Source organism: Pseudophryne corroboree, chromosome 10 (assembly GCF_028390025.1).
Source record: "Pseudophryne corroboree isolate aPseCor3 chromosome 10, aPseCor3.hap2, whole genome shotgun sequence".
In the NCBI taxonomy this organism is placed as follows: domain Eukaryota; kingdom Metazoa; phylum Chordata; class Amphibia; order Anura; family Myobatrachidae; genus Pseudophryne; species Pseudophryne corroboree.
In genome coordinates, this window is record NC_086453.1 from 199,710,253 (window position 1) to 199,727,971 (window position 17,719).

A 17,719-nucleotide genomic window follows, 5' to 3' on the forward strand; every position below is an offset into this window, starting at 1 on the left:
AGAAGGAGGTGATGTAGGAAAGACGGGATAGAATGAAGGAGGTGATGTAGGAAAGACTGTATAGAATGAAGGAGGTGATGTAGGAAAGACGGGATAGAATGAAGGAGGTGATGTAGGAAAGACGGGATAGAATGAAGGAGGTGATGTAGGAAAGACTGTATAGAATGAAGGAGGTGATGTAGGAAAGACTGTATAGAATGAAGAAGGTGATGTAGGAAAGACGGGATAGAATGAAGGAGGTGATGTAGGAAAGACTGTATAGAATGAAGGAGGTGATGTAGGAAAGACTGTATAGAATGAAGGAGGTGATGTAGGAAAGACGGGATAGAATGAAGGAGGTGATGTAGGAAAGACGGGATAGAATGAAGGAGGTGATGTAGGAAAGACGGGATAGAATGAAGGAGGTGAAGTAGGAAAGACGGGATAGAATGAAGGAGGTGATGTAGGAAAGACTGGATAGAATGAAGGAGGTGATGTAGGAAAGACGGGATAGAATGAAGGAGGTGATGTAGGAAAGACGGGATAGAATGAAGGAGGTGATGTAGGAAAAACGGGATAGAATGAAGGAGGTGATGTAGGAAAGACGGGATAGAATGAAGGAGGTGATGTAGGAAAGACTGTATAGAATGAAGGAGGTGATGTAGGAAAGACTGTATAGAATGAAGAAGGTGATGTAGGAAAGACGGGATAGAAAGAAGGAGGTGATGTAGGAAAGACGGGATAGAATGAAGGAGGTGATGTAGGAAAGACGGGATAGAATGAAGGAGGTGAAGTAGGAGAGACGGGATAGAATGAAGGAGGTGAAGTAGGAAAGACGGGATAGAATGAAGGAGGTGATGTAGGAAAGACTGGATAGAATGAAGGAGGTGATGTAGGAAAGACGGGATAGAATGAAGGAGGTGATGTAGAAAAGACTGGATAGAATGAAGGAGGTGATGTAGGAAAGACGGGATAGAATGAAGGAGGTGATGTAGGAAAGACGGGATAGAATGAAGGAGGTGATGTAGGAAAGACGGGATAGAATGAAGGAGGTGATGTAGGAAAGACGGGATAAAATGAAGGAGGTGATGTAGGAAAGACGGGATAGAATGAAGGAGGTGATGTAGGAAAGACGGGATAGAATGAAGGAGGTGATGTAGGAAAGACGGGATAGAATGAAGGAGGTGATGTAGGAAAGACGGGATAGAATGAAGGAGGTGATGTAGGAAAGACGGGATAGAATGAAGGAGGTGATGTAGGAAAGACGGGATAGAATGAAGGAGGTGATGTAGGAAAGACGGGATAGAATGAAGGAGGTGATGTAGGAAAGACGGGATAGAATGAAGGAGGTGATGTAGGAAAGACGGGATAGAATGAAGGAGGTGATGTAGGAAAGACGGGATAAAATGAAGGAGGTGATGTAGGAAAGACGGGATAGAATGAAGGAGGTGATGTAGGAAAGACGGGATAGAATGAAGGAGGTGATGTAGGAAAGACGGGATAGAATGAAGGAGGTGATGTAGGAAAGACTGTATAGAATGAAGGAGGTGATGTAGGAAAGACTGTATAGAAAGAAGGAGGTGATGTAGGAAAGACGGGATAGAATGAAGGAGGTGATGTAGGAAAGACTGTATAGAATGAAGGAGGTGATGTAGGAAAGACTGTATAGAATGAAGGAGGTGATGTAGGAAAGACTGTATAGAATGAAGGAGGTGATGTAGGAAAGACGGGATAGAATGAAGGAGGTGATGTAGGAAAGACGGGATAGAATGAAGGAGGTGATGTAGGAAAGACGGGATAGAATGAAGGAGGTGAAGTAGGAAAGACGGGATAGAATGAAGGAGGTGAAGTAGGAAAGACGGGATAGAATGAAGGAGGTGATGTAGGAAAGACGGGATAGAATGAAGGAGGTGATGTAGGAAAGACGGGATAGAATGAAGGAGGTGATGTAGGAAAGACGGGATAGAATGAAGGAGGTGATGTAGGAAAGACGGGATAGAATGAAGGAGGTGATGTAGGAAAGACGGGATAGAATGAAGGAGGTGATGTAGGAAAGACGGGATAGAATGAAGGAGGTGAAGTAGGAAAGACGGGATAGAATGAAGGAGGTGAAGTAGGAAAGACGGGATAGAATGAAGGAGGTGATGTAGGAAAGACGGGATAGAATGAAGGAGGTGATGTAGGAAAGACGGGATAGAATGAAGGAGGTGATGTAGGAAAGACGGGATAGAATGAAGGAGGTGATGTAGGAAAGACGGGATAGAATGAAGGAGGTGATGTAGGAAAGACGGGATAGAATGAAGGAGGTGATGTAGGAAAGACGGGATAGAATGAAGAAGGTGATGTAGGAAAGATGGGATAGAATGAAGGAGGTGAAACTCAGAAAATTAGAATATTGTGCAAAAGTTTGTTTATTTCAGTAATTCAAGTTAAAAGGTGAAACTAATAAATTATACAGACTCATTACTTGCAAAGTGAGAAATTTCAAGCCTTTGTTTGTTGATTGCGGCTCACAGTTTAAAATAACCCCAAAATCCAAAGTCTCAGAAAATGAGAATATTACATAAAATCAATAAAAAAAGGATTTTAAATACAGAAATGTCGGCCATCTGAAAAGTGTATAATCATGCATATGTTCTCAGTACTTGGTGTGGGCCCCTCTTGCATGAATTACTGCATCAGTGCGGCTTGGCATGGCATGAATTCTTTCAGCCTGTGACACTGCTTAGGTGTTATGGAAGTCCAGGATGCTTCAATAGTGGCCTTCAGCTCTTCTGCATTGTTCAGTCTTCTGTGTCGGCGGCCACTAGATCACAAATCAAGTGTTGCTCCGTTGGGGGGCGCACAGCCATGAGTACTGACATTAGGGTTATGTTGTTCCCTCAGTTTGACAGGCTGGTAACTAGTTAAGTTTTTTAAAGCGAAACACTTATAGGGTGTAAGAAGATTGCATGTTATACCCAATCTAATACTTCTGGGACAATTATAGATTTATTTCTAGAGGGATCTATATTGTAACCTGAATCACATTTGTCTTTCAGCTGGAGTCAAACGACCTTCCATTAACTTATTCTCCATCTCAGCATGTGGCTCACAAGGCTGACCTCGCATTTCTGTAAAGCCACCAGACTTGCAGGTAAACTGGGGGAGACCATTTATAAATAAATTGGCAAACAATCTTAATATTCTTAGTATTAGAAATATGAAGAAACGCGATATAGTACAGTATATAGAATATATATTTCTCTAACGTCCTAGAGGATGCTGGGACTCCGTAAGGACCATGGGGAATAGACGGGCTCCGCAGGAGACATGGGCACTTTAAGAAAGAACTGAACTCTGGGTGTGCACTGGCTCCTCCCTCTATGCCCCTCCTCCAGACCTCAGTTTTAGACTGTGCCCAGAGGAAGATGGGTGCACTGCAGGGAGCTCTCCTGAGTTTCCTGCTAAGAAAGCATTTTTTTAGGTTTTTTCTTATTTTCAGGGAGCTCTGCTGGCAACAGACTCCCTGCATTGAGGGACTGAGGAGAGAGGAGCAGACCTACTTAAATGATATGCTCGGCTTCTCGGCTACTGGACACCATTAGCTCCAGAGGGAGTGGAACACAGGTTCGTCCTGGGCGTTCATCCCAGAGCCGCGCCGCCGTTCTCCTCACAGAGCCGGAAGAAACGAAGAAAGAAGACTACTGAGGCGGCAGAAGCCTTCAGGTGCTTCACTGAGGTAACGCACAGCACTGCAGCTGTGCGTCATTGCTCCCATACACCTCACACACTACGGTCACTGTAAGGGTGCAGGGCGCAGGGGGGGCGCCCTGGGCAGCAATAGAATACCTCTCCTATGGCAAATGACTATATACATGTACAGGTGGGCACTGTACATGTATATAAAAGAGCCCCCGCCATATTTTATTAAGTTTGAGCGGGACAGAAGCCCACTCACCAGCGCCATTTTCTCTCCACAGCATCGCTGAGAGGAAGCTCCCCGGACTCTCCCCTGCTTGACACACGGTGAAAGAGGGTTTTAAAGTAGAGGGGGGGCACATATTTGGCGATTATACATTACAGCAGCGCTACTGGGTAAACATACTGTGTTTTCTCTGACGTCCTAGTGGATGCTGGGACTCCGTCAGGACCATGGGGAATAGCGGCTCCGCAGGAGACAGGGCACAAAATTTAAAAGTTTGACCACTAGGTGGTGTGTACTGGCTCCTCCCCCTATGACCCTCCTCCAAGCCTCAGTTAGGTTTTTGTGCCCGTCCGAGCAGGGTGCAATCTAGGTGACTCTCCTAAAGAGCTGCTTAGAAAAAGTTTGTTAGGTTTTTTATTTTCAGTGAGTCCTGCTGGCAACAGGCTCACTGCAACGAGGGACTTAGGGGAGAAGAAGTGAACTCACCTGCGTGCAGGATGGATTTGCTTCTTAGGCTACTGGACACTAGCTCCAGAGGGACGATCACAGGTACAGCCTGGATGGGTCACCGGAGCCGCGCCGCCGACCCCCTTGCAGATGCCGAATAGAGAAGAGGTCCAGAAACCGGCGGCAGAAGACGTCTCAGTCTTCATGAGGTAGCGCACAGCACTGCAGCTGTGCGCCATTGCTCTCCGCACACTTCACACCAGCGGTCACTGAGGGTGCAGGGCGCTGGGGGGGGCGCCCTGGGCAGCAATGTAATATACCTATTCTGGCTAAAATATATCACATATAGCCCCTGGGGCTATATGGATGTATTTAACCCCTGCCAGGTTCCAAAAAAAACCGGGAGAAGAAGCCCGCCGAAAAGGGGGCGGGGCCTATTCTCCTCAGCACACAGCGCCATTTTCCTGCCCAGCTCCGCTGCGAGGAAGGCTCCCAGGACTCTCCCCTGCACTGCACTACAGAAACAGGGTAAAAACAGAGAGGGGGGGCACTTATTGGCGATATTTATAATATTTGAGCTGCTATAAAGGGAACACACTTATTAAGGTTGTCCCTATATATATTTATAGCGCTTGGGTGTGTGCTGGCAAACTCTCCCTCTGTCTCCCCAAAGGGCTAGTGGGGTCCTGTCTTCTATCAGAGCATTCCCTGTGTGTCTGCTGTGTGTCGGTACGTGTGTGTCGACATGTATGAGGACGATGTTGGCGTGGAGGCGGAGCAATTGCCTGTAATGGTGATGTCACCCCCTAGGGAGTCGACACCAGAATGGATGGCTTTGTTTATGGAATTACGGGATAGTGTCAGCACGCTACAAAAGTCGGTTGACGACATGAGACAGCCGGCAAACCAGTTAGTACCTGTCCAGGCGTCTCAGACACCGTCAGGGGCTGTAAAACGCCCTTTACCTCAGTCGGTCGACACAGACCCAGACACTGACACTGAATCCAGTGTCGACGGTGAAGAAACAAACGTATTTTCCAGTAGGGCCACACGTTATATGATCACAGCAATGAAGGAGGCTTTGCATATCTCTGATACTGCAAGTACCACAAAAAGGGGTATTATGTGGGGTGTGAAAAAACTACCGATAGTTTTTCCTGAATCAGAGGAACTGAATGAAGTCTGTGATGAAGCGTGGGTTACCCCAGATAGAAAACTGCTAATTTCAAAGAAGTTATTGGCATTATACCCTTTCCCGCCAGAGGTTAGGGCGCGCTGGGAAACACCTCCTAGGGTGGATAAGGCGCTCACACGCTTATCAAAGCAAGTGGCGTTACCGTCTCCTGATACGGCCGCCCTCAAGGATCCAGCTGATAGGAGGCTGGAGAATACATTAAAAAGTATATACACACATACGGGTGTTATACTGAGACCAGCAATCGCCTCAGCCTGGATGTGCAGTGCTGGCGTGGCTTGGTCGGAGTCACTGTCTGAAAATATTGATACCCTGGATAGGGACAGTATTTTACTGACTATAGAGCAGTTAAAGGATGCATTTCTTTATATGCGAGATGCACAGAGAGATATTTGCACTCTGGCATCAAGAGTAAGTGCGATGTCCATATCTGCCAGAAGAAGTTTATGGACGCGCCAGTGGTCAGGTGATGCGGATTCCAAACGACATATGGAAGTATTGCCGTATAAGGGGGAGGAATTATTTGGGGTCGGTCTATCGGATCTGGTGGCCACGGCAACGGCCGGAAAATCCACCTTTTTACCCCAGGTCACCTCCCAGCAGAAAAAGCCGCAGGCTTTTCAGCCGCAGTCCTTTCGTTCCTATAAGAACAAACGAGCAAAAGGACATTCCTATTTGCCCCGAGGCAAAGGAAAGGGTAAGAGACTGCAACAAGCAGCTCCTTCCCAGGAGCAGAAGCCCTCCCCGGCTTCTACAAAGGCGTCAGCATGACGCTGGGACCTTACAAGCAGACTCAGGGGCGGTGGGGGGTCGCCTCAAACATTTCAGCGCACAGTGGGCTCACTCGCAGGTGGACCCCTGGATCCTGCAGGTAGTATCTCAGGGTTACAGGTTGGAATTCGAGAAGTCCCCTCCTCGCCGTTTCCTAAAGTCTGCTTTGCCAACGTCTCCCTCCGACAGGGCGACAGTATTGGAGGCCATTCACAAGCTGTATTCTCAGCAGGTGATAGTCAAGGTACCCCTCCTACAACAGGGACAGGGGTATTACTCCACGCTATTTGTGGTACCGAAGCCGGACGGCTCGGTAAGACCGATTCTAAATCTAAAATCTCTGAACCTGTACATACAAAAATTCAAGTTCAAGATGGAGTCACTCAGAGCAGTGATAGCGAATCTGGAAGAAGGGGATTTTATGGTGTCCTTGGACATCAAGGATGCTTACCTTCATGTTCCAATTTGTCCTTCACACCAAGGGTACCTCAGGTTCGTGGTCCAAAACTGTCATTATCAGTTTCAGACGCTGCCGTTTGGATTGTCCACGGCACCCCGGGTCTTTACCAAGGTAATGGCCGAAATGATGATCCTTCTTCGAAGAGAAGGCGTCTTAATTATCCCTTACTTGGACGATCTCCTGATAAGGGCAAGATCCAGAGAACAGCTGGAGGTCGGAGTAGCACTAACCCAAGTAGTGCTCCAACAACACGGGTGGATTCTGAATTTCCAAAATCCCAACTGATCCCGACGACACGTCTGTTGTTCCTAGGGATGATTCTGGACACTGTTCAGAAAAAGGTATTTCTTCCGGTGGAGAAAGCCAGGGAGTTATCCGATCTAGTCAGGAACCTCCTAAAACCAGGAAAAGTATCTGTGCATCAATGCACAAGGGTCCTGGGAAAAATGGTAGCTTCTTACGAAGCGATTCCATTCGGCAGATTCCATGCACGAACTTTTCAGTGGGATCTGCTGGACAAATGGTCCGGATCGCATCTGCAGATGCATCAGCGGATAAAATTGTCCACAAGGACAAGAGTGTCTCTGCTATGGTGGTTGCAGAGTGCTCATCTGTTAGAGGGCCGCAGATTCGGCATACAGAACTGGGTCCTAGTGACCACGGATGCCAGCCTGAGAGGCTGGGGAGCGGTCACACAGGGAAGAAACTTCCAGGGCGTGTGGTCAAGCCTGGAGACGTCTCTTCACATAAATATACTGGAGCTAAGAGCAATCTACAATGCTCTAAGCCTGGCAAAACCTCTGCTTCAGGGTCAGCCGGTGTTGATTCAGTCGGACAACATCACGGCAGTCGCCCACGTAAACATCCCGGGAGTGGACAACTGGGAAGCAGACTTCCTCAGCAGACACGATCTGCACCCGGGAGAGTGGGGACTTCATCCAGAAGTCTTCCACATGATTGTGGTCCATTGGGAAAGACCAATGGTGGACATGATGGCGTCCCGCCTCAACAAAAAACTGGACAGGTATTGCGCCAGGTCAAGAGACCCTCAGGCAATAGCTGTTGACGATCTGGTAACACCATGGGTGTACCAGTCAGTGTATGTGTTTCCTCCTCTGCCTCTCATACCAAAAGTACTGAGAATTATACGGCAAAGGGGAGTAAGAACGATACTCGTGGCTCCGGATTGGCCAAGAAGAACTTGGTACCCGGAACTTCAGGAGATGCTCACGGAAGATCCGTGGCCTCTACCTCTAAGACGGGACCTGCTTCAGCAGGGACCGTGTCTATTCCAAGACTTACCGCGGCTGCGTTTGACGGCATGGCGGTTGAACGCCGAATCCTAAGGGAAAAAGGCATTCCGGAAGAGGTCATCCCTACCCTGGTAAAAGCCAGGAAGGAGGTGACTGCACAACATTATCACCGCATTTGGAGAAAATATGTTGCGTGGTGTGAGGCCAGGAAGGCCCCGACGGAGGAATTTCAACTGGGTCGATTCCTACATTTCCTGCAAACAGGATTGTCTATGGGCCTCAAATTAGGGTCCATTAAGGTTCAAATTTCGGCCCTGTCGATTTTCTTCCAGAAAGAATTGGCTTCAGTTCCTGAAGTCCAGACTTTTGTAAAAGGAGTACTACATATACAGCCCCCGGTTGTGCCCCCAGTGGCACCATGGGATCTTAATGTAGTTTTGGATTTCTCAAATCCCATTGGTTTGAGCCACTCAAATCGGTGGATTTGAAATATCTTACATGGAAAGTAACCATGCTACTGGCCCTGGCTTCAGCCAGGAGAGTGTCAGAATTGGCGGCTTTATCGTATAAAAGCCCATATCTGATTTTCCATTCGGACAGGGCAGAACTGCGGACGCGTCCTCACTTTCTGCCTAAGGTGGTTTCAGCGTTTCACCTGAACCAGCCTATTGTGGTGCCTGCGGCTACTAGCGATTTGGAGGATTCCAAGTTGCTGGACGTTGTCAGAGCATTGAAAATATATATTTCAAGGACGGCTGGAGTCAGAAAGTCTGACTCGCTGTTTATACTGTATGCACCCAACAAGCTGGGTGCTCCTGCTTCTAAGCAGACGATTGCTCGTTGGATTTGTAGCACAATTCAACTTGCACATTCTGTGGCAGGCCTGCCACAGCCTAAATCTGTCAAGGCCCATTCCACAAGGAAGGTGGGCTCATCTTGGGCGGCTGCCCGAGGGGTCTCGGCATTACAACTCTGCCGAGCAGCTACGTGGTCAGGGGAGAACACGTTTGTAAAATTCTACAAATTTGATACCCTGGCTAAGGAGGACCTGGAGTTCTCTCATTCGGTGCTGCAGAGTCATCCGCACTCTCCCGCCCGTTTGGGAGCTTTGGTATAATCCCCATGGTCCTGACGGAGTCCCAGCATCCACTAGGACGTCAGAGAAAATAAGATTTTACTTACCGATAAATCTATTTCTCGTAGTCCGTAGTGGATGCTGGGCGCCCATCCCAAGTGCGGATTGTCTGCAATACTTGTACATACTTATTGTTACAAAAAAATCGGGTTGTTATTGTTGTGAGCCGTCTGTTCAGAGGCTCCTACGTTTGTCATACTGTTAACTGGGTTCAGATCACAAGTTGTACGGTGTGATTGGTGTGGCTGGTATGAGTCTTACCCGGGATTCAAAATCCTTCCTTATTGTGTACGCTCGTCCGGGCACAGTATCCTAACTGAGGCTTGGAGGAGGGTCATAGGGGGAGGAGCCAGTACACACCACCTAGTGGTCAAACTTTTAAATTTTGTGCCCTGTCTCCTGCGGAGCCGCTATTCCCCATGGTCCTGACGGAGTCCCAGCATCCGCTACGGACTACGAGAAATAGATTTATCGGTAAGTAAAATCTTATTTTTTTCCTGGGTCATATAGCGCTGGGGTGTGTGCTGGCATACTCTCTCTCTGTCTCTCCAAAGGGCCTAGGGGGGAACCTGTCTTCAGATAAGAGATTCCCTGTGTGTGTGGAGTGTGTCGGTACGCGTGTGTCGACATGTTTGATGATGATGGCTCACCTAAGGAGGAGGGGGAGTGCATGGTTGTCAGGTCGCCGTCGGCAACGCCGACACCGGACTAGGTGGATATGTGGAATGTCTTGAATGCAAATGTAAATTTATTGCATAAGAGTTTAGACAAGGCTGAGGCTAGGGAGCAGTCAGGTAGTCAGACCATGCTCCCGGATTACTGACACAGATACCGACACGGATTCAGATTCTAGTGTCGACTATGAGGATGCAAAATTTCAGCCAAAGGTGGCAAAAGGTATTCGTTACATGATTATTCCCATTAAAGAGGTTTTGCATATCACTGAAGAACCCCCTGTCCCTGACACGAGGGTACACATGTATAAAGGGAAAAAGCCTTAGGTCGCTTTTCCGTCCTCATTTGAGCTAAGCGAATTGTGCGAAAAGGCTTGGGAATCTCAAGATAGGAGACTACAAGTTCCCAAAAGGATTCTTATGGCGTATCCCTTTCCACAAAAGGACAGGATGCGATGGGAATCTTCGCCTAAAGTAGACAAGGCGCTGACACGCTTATCCAAGAAGGTGGCACTCCCTTCCCAGGATACAGCTACCCTCAAGGATCTTGCTGATCGTAAGCAGGAGGTTACCATGAAGTACATTTACACACATTCCGGTACTATTGTTAGACCGGCTATGGCATCGGCCTGGGTTTGTAGTGCTGTCGCAGCATGGACAGATTCCTTATCTACGGAGATTGACACCCTAGAGAAGGATACCATTCTAATGACCCTAGAGCATATCAAAGATGCTGCTTTATATATGCGGGATGCTCAAAGAGACATTTGTTTACTAAGCTCCAGAATAAATGTTATGTCTATTTCTGCTAGGCGACTCTTGTGGACCCGACAGTGGACGGGGAATGCCGACTCAAAGCGGCATATGGAGTCTTTGCCTTACAAGGGGGAGGAGTTGTTTGGAGAAGGCTTCTCGGACCTTGTCTCTACTGCTACGGCCGGTAAATCAAATTTCTTACCTAATGTTTTTCCGCAACATACTAAGAAGGCACCTCATTATCAAATGCAGTCCTTTAGTTCAAATAAAAGCAAGAAGGTACGGGGATCGTCATTTCTTGCCAGAGCTAGAGGCAAGGGAAAAAAGCTGCACGCAGCTAGTTCCCAGGAGCAGAAGTCCTCCCCTACGTCTGCAAAATCCACCGCATACGCTGGGGCTTCCCTGGGGGAGTCAGCTCAAGTGGGGGCACGTCTTCGACTTTTCAGCCATGTCTGGGTTCACTCACAGGTGGATCCCTGGGCAATAGAGATTGTTTCTCAGGGATACAGGCTGGAATTCGAAGAGGTGCCTCCTCGCCGGTTTTTCAAATCGGCTCTGCAGTTTCTCCGTCAGAGAGGGAGTTAGTGTTGACTGCAATTCAAAAATTGTATCTTCAACAGGTGATAGTCAAAGTTCCTCTTCTCCAGCAAGGGAAGGGGTATTACTCAACCCTGTTTGTGGTCCCGAAACCGGACGGTTCGGTCAGACCCATTTTGAATCTAAAATCCCTAAACCTGTACTTGAAGAAGTTCAAGTTCAAAATGGAATCGCTCAGAGCGGTTATCGCCAGCCTGGAGGGGGGTATTGGATGGTGTCCCTGGACATAAAGGATGCATACCTTCATGTTCAGATTTTCCCTCCTCACCAGGCGTTCCTGAGATTTGCAGTACAGGACTGTCATTACCAATTTCAGACGTTGCTGTTTGGGCTTTCCACGGCCCCGAGAATTTTCACCAAGGTAATGGCGGAAATGATGGTGCTCCTGCGCAAGCAGGGTGTCACAATTATCCCATACTTGGACGATCTCCTCATAAAGGCGAGATCTCGGGAGAAGTTACTGGATAGTGTGTCACTGTCTGTGAAGGCGTTACAGCAGCACGGTTGGATTCTCAATCTTCCGAAGTCCCAACTGGTTCCTACAACGCGTCTGACCTTTTTGGGCCTGATTCTGGACACAGACCAGAAAAAGGTTTTTCTTCTGATGGAAAAGGCTCAGGAGCTCATGGCTCTGGTCAGGAACCTATTAAAGCCAAAAAAGGTTTCGGTGCATCACTGCACACGTGTCCTGGGGAAGATGGTGGCATGTTACGAGGCCATCCCCTTCGGCAGGTTCCATGCGAGTACTTTTCAATGGGACCTACTGGACAAATGGTCCGGGTCTCATCTACACATGCATCAAAGGATCACCCTGTCTCCCAGAGCCAGGGTATCTCTCCTGTGGTGGCTGCACAGTGCTCACCTCCTAGAGGGCCGCAGGTTCGGCATGCAGGACTGGATCCTGGTAACCACGGACGCGAGCCTCCGGGGTTGGGGAGCAGTCACACTGGGAAGAAGTTTCCAAGGTCTCTGGTCAAGTCTAGAGACTTGTCTCCACATCAACGTCCTGGAGTTGAGGGCCATATACGACGCCCTGCAACAAGCCGGTTCTGATTCAGTCGGACAATGTCACAGCAGTGGCTCATGTAAACCGCCAAGACGGCACAAGGAGCAGAGTGGCAATGGCAGAAGCCACCAGGATTCTTCGCTGGGCGGAAGGTCATGTAAGCGCACTATCAGCAGTGTTCATTCCGGGAGTGGACAACTGGGAAGCGGACTTCCTCAGCAGACACGACCTGCATCCGGGAGAGTGGGGACTTCATCAGGAAGTCTTCGCACAGATCGTGGGTCAGTGGGGACTGCCCAAAATAGACATGATGGCGTCCCGTCTCAACAAAAAGTTAAAGCGGTATTGCGCCAGATCAAGAGACCTTCAGGCGGTAGCGGTGGACGCCCTGGTGACACTTTGGGTGTTCAGGTCGGTCTATGTGTTTCCTCCTCTTCCTCTCATACCCAAGGTGTTGAGAATAATAAGACAAAGAGGAGTGAAAGCAATCCTCGTGGTTCCGGATTGGCCACGAAGGACTTGGTATCCAGATCTACAGGAGTTGCTCACAGAAGATCCGTGGCCTCTTCCTCTACGGCAGGACCTGCTGCAACAGGGGCCCTGTCTGTTCCAAGACTTGCCGCGGCTGCGTTTGACGGCATGGCGGTTGAACGCCGGATCCTAGCGGAAAAAGGTATTCCGGATGAGGTCATTCCTACCCTGATCAAGGCTAGGAAGGACGTGAATATAAAACATTATCACCGCATATGGAGAAAATATGTTTCTTGGTGTGAGGCCAGGAATTCTTTTACGGAGAAGTTCCATTTGGGCCGTCTCCTTCACTTCCTTCAGACTGGAGTGAATTTGGGCCTAAAATTGGGGTCCATAAGGGTTCAAATTTCGGCCTTATCCATTTTCTTTAAAAAAGAATTGGCTTCTCTTCCTGAAGTACAGACGTTTGTGAAGGGAGTACTGCATATTCAGCCTCCTTTTGTACCTCCGGTGGCGCCTTGGGACCTTAACGTGGTGTTACGGTTCCTTAAGTCACCTTGGTTTGAACCACTCAAAACGGTGGAATTGAAGTACGTCACTTGGAAAGTGGTCATGTTGTTAGCCTTAGCTTCTGCAAGGCGAGTTTCGGAATTAGCGGCTTTGTCACATAAAAGCCCCTATCTGGTTTTTCATGTGGATCGGGCGGAGTTGAGAACTCGTCCTCAATTCCTTCCTAAGGTGGTTTCATCTTTTCATATGAACCAACCTATTGTCGTGCCTGTGGCTACGCGTGACTTGGAGGATTCCGAGTCCCTTGATGTGGTCAGGGCTTTGAAGATTTATGTGGCCAGAACAGAAAGGGTCAGGAAGACAGAAGCATTGTTTGTTCTATATGCTGCCAACAAGGTTGGCGCTCATGCTTCAAAGCAGACTATTGCTCACTGGATCTGTAACACGATTCAGCAGGCGCATTCTTCGGCTGGATTGCTGTTGCCAAAATCGGTTAGGGCCCATTCCACTAGGAAAGTGGGCTCTTCTTGGGCGGCTGCCCGAGGGGTCTCGGCATTACAGTTGTGCCGAGCAGCTACTTGGTCGGGATCAAACACCTTTGCAAAGTTCTATAAGTTTGATACCCTGGCTGAGGAGGACCTCCTGTTTGCTCAATTGGTGCTGCAGAGTCATCCGCACTCTCCCGCCCGTTTGGAAGCTTTGGTATAATCCCCATGGTCCTTACGGAGTCCCAGCATCCTCAAGGACGTTAGAGAAAATAAGATTTTACACCTACCGGTAAATCTATTTCTCGAAGTCCGTAGAGGATGCTGGGCGCCCGTCCCAAGTGCGGACTTCTTCTGCGAGACTTGTATATAGTTATTGCTTACATAAGGGTTATGTTGTAGTTTCATCGGTTTGGACCGAGACTATATTGTTTGTTCATACTGTTAACTGGGTAGTTTCTCACAAGTTATACGGTGTGATTGGTGTGGCTGGTATGAATCTTGCCCTTGGATTATCAAAATCCTTTCCTCATAGTGTCCATCTCCTCTGGGCACAGTTTCTCTAACTGAGGTCTGGAGGAGGGGCATAGAGGGAGGAGCCAGTGCACACCCAGAGTTCAGTTCTTTCTTAAAGTGCCCATGTCTCCTGCGGAGCCCGTCTATTCCCCATGGTCCTTACGGAGTCCCAGCATCCTCTACGGACTACGAGAAATAGATTTACCGGTAGGTGTAAAATCTTATTTTTTTTTAGAATAACCTTGAAATTTAAATAGTTTAAGAATGTTTTTGCATACGTGAAAAATTGATGTAAGATTTAAGCTATAGGGCAAAAGAGTAATGACATTCTGTGCCCAAAGCAACCAATATTGATATTGGATTTTAATAGTCTATTGTTGTCTGACTTATGTTCTACAGGTAACCTTTTACTAAAAGGTCCAATTTCAGACAACTTCTTCTCTTAGTATAACTATAACCTACGGTATAGTAATGTAATGTGCTGTGCAATCTGGCTTTAGGGAATGGGGTCCAATTTAGAGAGGGGGTAACTTGTATTAAGTTGGGATTGTCTAAAAGATGGCGATTCTTTAATTAGAATTTCTGCAGCGGGGTACACTAGGATTCCACAGGGAATACATCAGGGTGTAGAGTTGGATCTTGATCCGAGGCACCAACAGGCTAAAGCTTTGACTGTTCCCAGGATGCACTGCACCGCCTCCTCTCTAACCCCGCCTCCGGGCACTGGAGCTCAGTTTGTAAGTTAGTGCCTGCAGAGCACTAACTTACTTGCGCTAGGCAACCCTGTAAACAGCTTTTTAAGAAGGTTCAAAGGCCGCAGCACTGTTTATGTCATTCTGACATTCTGTGCTGCGACTCCATCACCTCCCCAGCAGCGCAGCATATTCCCGCGGCTGGGTTCCCGGTACTTGCAGCAGAGGCGCATCGGTCTTCAGGCACACCACCGCTGACTCTCCTGGATCGCATGGCTGCACATCAGGGAGGAGGTAAGAGGGTCCCCCAGGTGAGACCCGCCGGTAAATCACGGTCCTAGGAGACCGCACCGCTGGTGTGGACACTGTACTGCACAGGGACCCCACCAGGGTAGGGAGCACAGGTTGTATTTACTAAAATACATTTCTCTATCGTCCTAGTGGATGCTGGGGTTCCTGAAAGGACCATGGGGAATAGCGGCTCCGCAGGAGACAGGGCACAAAAGTAAAGCTTTCCGATCAGGTGGTGTGCACTGGCTCCTCCCCCTATGACCCTCCTCCAAGCCAGTTAGATTTTTGTGCCCGGCCGAGAAGGGTGCAATCTAGGTGGCTCTCCTAAAGAGCTGCTTAGAAAAGTTTAGCTTAGGTTTTTTATTTTACAGTGAGTCCTGCTGGCAACAGGATCACTGCAACGAGGGACTTAGGGGAGAAGAAGTGAACTCACCTGCGTGCAGGATGGATTGGCTTCTTGGCTACTGGACATCAGCTCCAGAGGGACGATCACAGGTACAGCCTGGATGGTCACCGGAGCCTCGCCGCCGGCCCCCTTGCAGATGCTGAAACATGAAGAGGTCCAGAATCGGCGGCAGAAGACTCCTCAGTCTTCTAAAGGTAGCGCACAGCACTGCAGCTGTGCGCCATTTTCCTCTCAGCACACTTCACACGGCAGTCACTGAGGGTGCAGGGCGCTGGGAGGGGAGCGCCCTGGGAGGCAAATGAAAACCTATTTGGCTAAAAAATACCTCACATATAGCCTCCGGGGCTATATGGAGATATTTAACCCCTGCCAGAATACACTAAAGAGCGGGAGACGAGCCCGCCGGAAAAGGGGCGGGGCCTATCTCCTCAGCACACAGCGCCATTTTCCTTACACAGCTCCGCTGGTCAGGACGGCTCCCAGGTCTCTCCCCTGCACTGCACTACAGAAACAGGGTAAAACAAGAGAGGGGGGGCAAAATAGTGGCAAAAATTGTATTATAAAAGCAGCTATACAGGGAGCACTTATTATAAGGCTATCCCTGTCATATATAGCGCTTTTGGTGTGTGCTGGCAAACTCTCCCTCTGTCTCCCCAAAGGGCTAGTGGGGTCCTGTCTTCGTTAAGAGCATTCCCTGTGTGTCTGCTGTGTGTCGGTACGTGTGTGTCGACATGTATGAGGACGATATTGGTGTGGAGGCGGAGCAATTGCCAAATATGGGGATGTCACCTCCTAGGGGGTCGACACCAGAATGGATGCCTTTATTTATGGAATTACGGGATAGTGTCAACACGCTAAAGCAGTCGTTTGTCGACATGAGACGGCCGGACAATCAGTTAGTGCCTGTCCAGGCGCCTCAAACACCGTCAGGGGCTGTAAAACGCCCTTTGCCTCAGTCGGTCGACACAGACCCAGACACAGGCACTGATTCCAGTGGCGACGGTGACGAATCAACCGTATTTTCCAGTAGGGCCACACGTTATATGATTTTGGCAATGAAGGAGGCGTTACATTTAGCCGATACTACTGGTACCACTAAACAGGGTATTATGTGGGGTGTGAAAAAACTACCTATAGTTTTTCCTGAATCAGAAGAACTAAATGATGTATGTGATGAAGCGTGGGTTGCCCCCGATAAAAAGATGCTAATTTCAAAGAAGTTATTAGCTTTATACCCTTTCCCGTCAGAGGTTAGGGCGCGCTGGGAAACACCTCCTAGGGTGGATAAGGCGCTCACACGCTTATCTAAACAAGTGGCGTTACCCTCTCCTGAGACGGCCGCACTTAAAGATCCAACAGATAGGAGGATGGAAAATATCCAAAAAAGTATATACACACATACAGGTGTTATACTACGACCAGCTATAGCGTCAGCCTGGATGTGCAGTGCTGGAGTAGTTTGGTCAGAGTCCCTGATTGAAAATATTGATACCCTGGATAGGGACAATGTTTTACTGTCTTTAGAGCAAATAAAGGATGCATTTCTTTATATGCGTGATGCACAGAGGGATATCTGCACACTGGCATCACGGGTAAGTGCTATGTCCATTTCGGCCAGAAGAAGTTTATGGACGCGACAGTGGTCAGGCGATGCGGACTCAAAACGGCATATGGAAGTTTTGCCGTATAAAGGGGAGGAGTTATTTGGAGTCGGTCTATCAGATTTGGTGGCCACGGCTACAGCCGGGAAATCCACCTTTTTACCTCAAGCTACTCCCCAACAGAAAAAGACACCGACTTTTCAACCGCAGTCCTTTCGTTCCTTTAAAAACAAGAGAGCAAAGGGATATTCATATCTGCCACGAGGCAGAGGAAGGGGGAAGAGACACCAACAGGCAGCTCCTTCCCAGGAGCAGAAGCCCTCCCCCGCTTCTACAAAAGCCTCAGCATGACGCTGGGGCTTCTCAAGCGGACTCGGGGGCGGTGGGCGGTCGTCTCAAGCATTTCAGCGCGCAGTGGGCTCACTCGCAGGTAGATCCCTGGATCCTGCAGATAATATCTCAGGGGTACAGGTTGGAACTAGAGACAGATCCGCCTCGCCGTTTCCTGAAGTCTGCTTTACCAACGTCCCCCTCCGAAAGGGAGACGGTTTTGGAAGCCATTCACAA

The 17,719-nt window shown here is 48.6% G+C and overlaps 1 protein-coding gene across 3 annotated transcripts in view; it reads left to right on the top strand.

The window, feature by feature from the left end:
• Positions 1-17,719, top strand: part of AURKAIP1 (aurora kinase A interacting protein 1) — a 75,555-nt gene that overhangs the window by 11,723 nt on the left and 46,113 nt on the right. For all 3 annotated transcript variants that reach the window (XM_063943023.1, XM_063943021.1, XM_063943022.1), the window contains exon 2: positions 3,021-3,115. In XM_063943023.1, coding sequence (XP_063799093.1) covers positions 3,064-3,115 — 52 coding nt within the window. In that variant the 5' untranslated portion in view covers positions 3,021-3,063. The remainder of the gene's footprint in view (positions 1-3,020; positions 3,116-17,719) is intronic.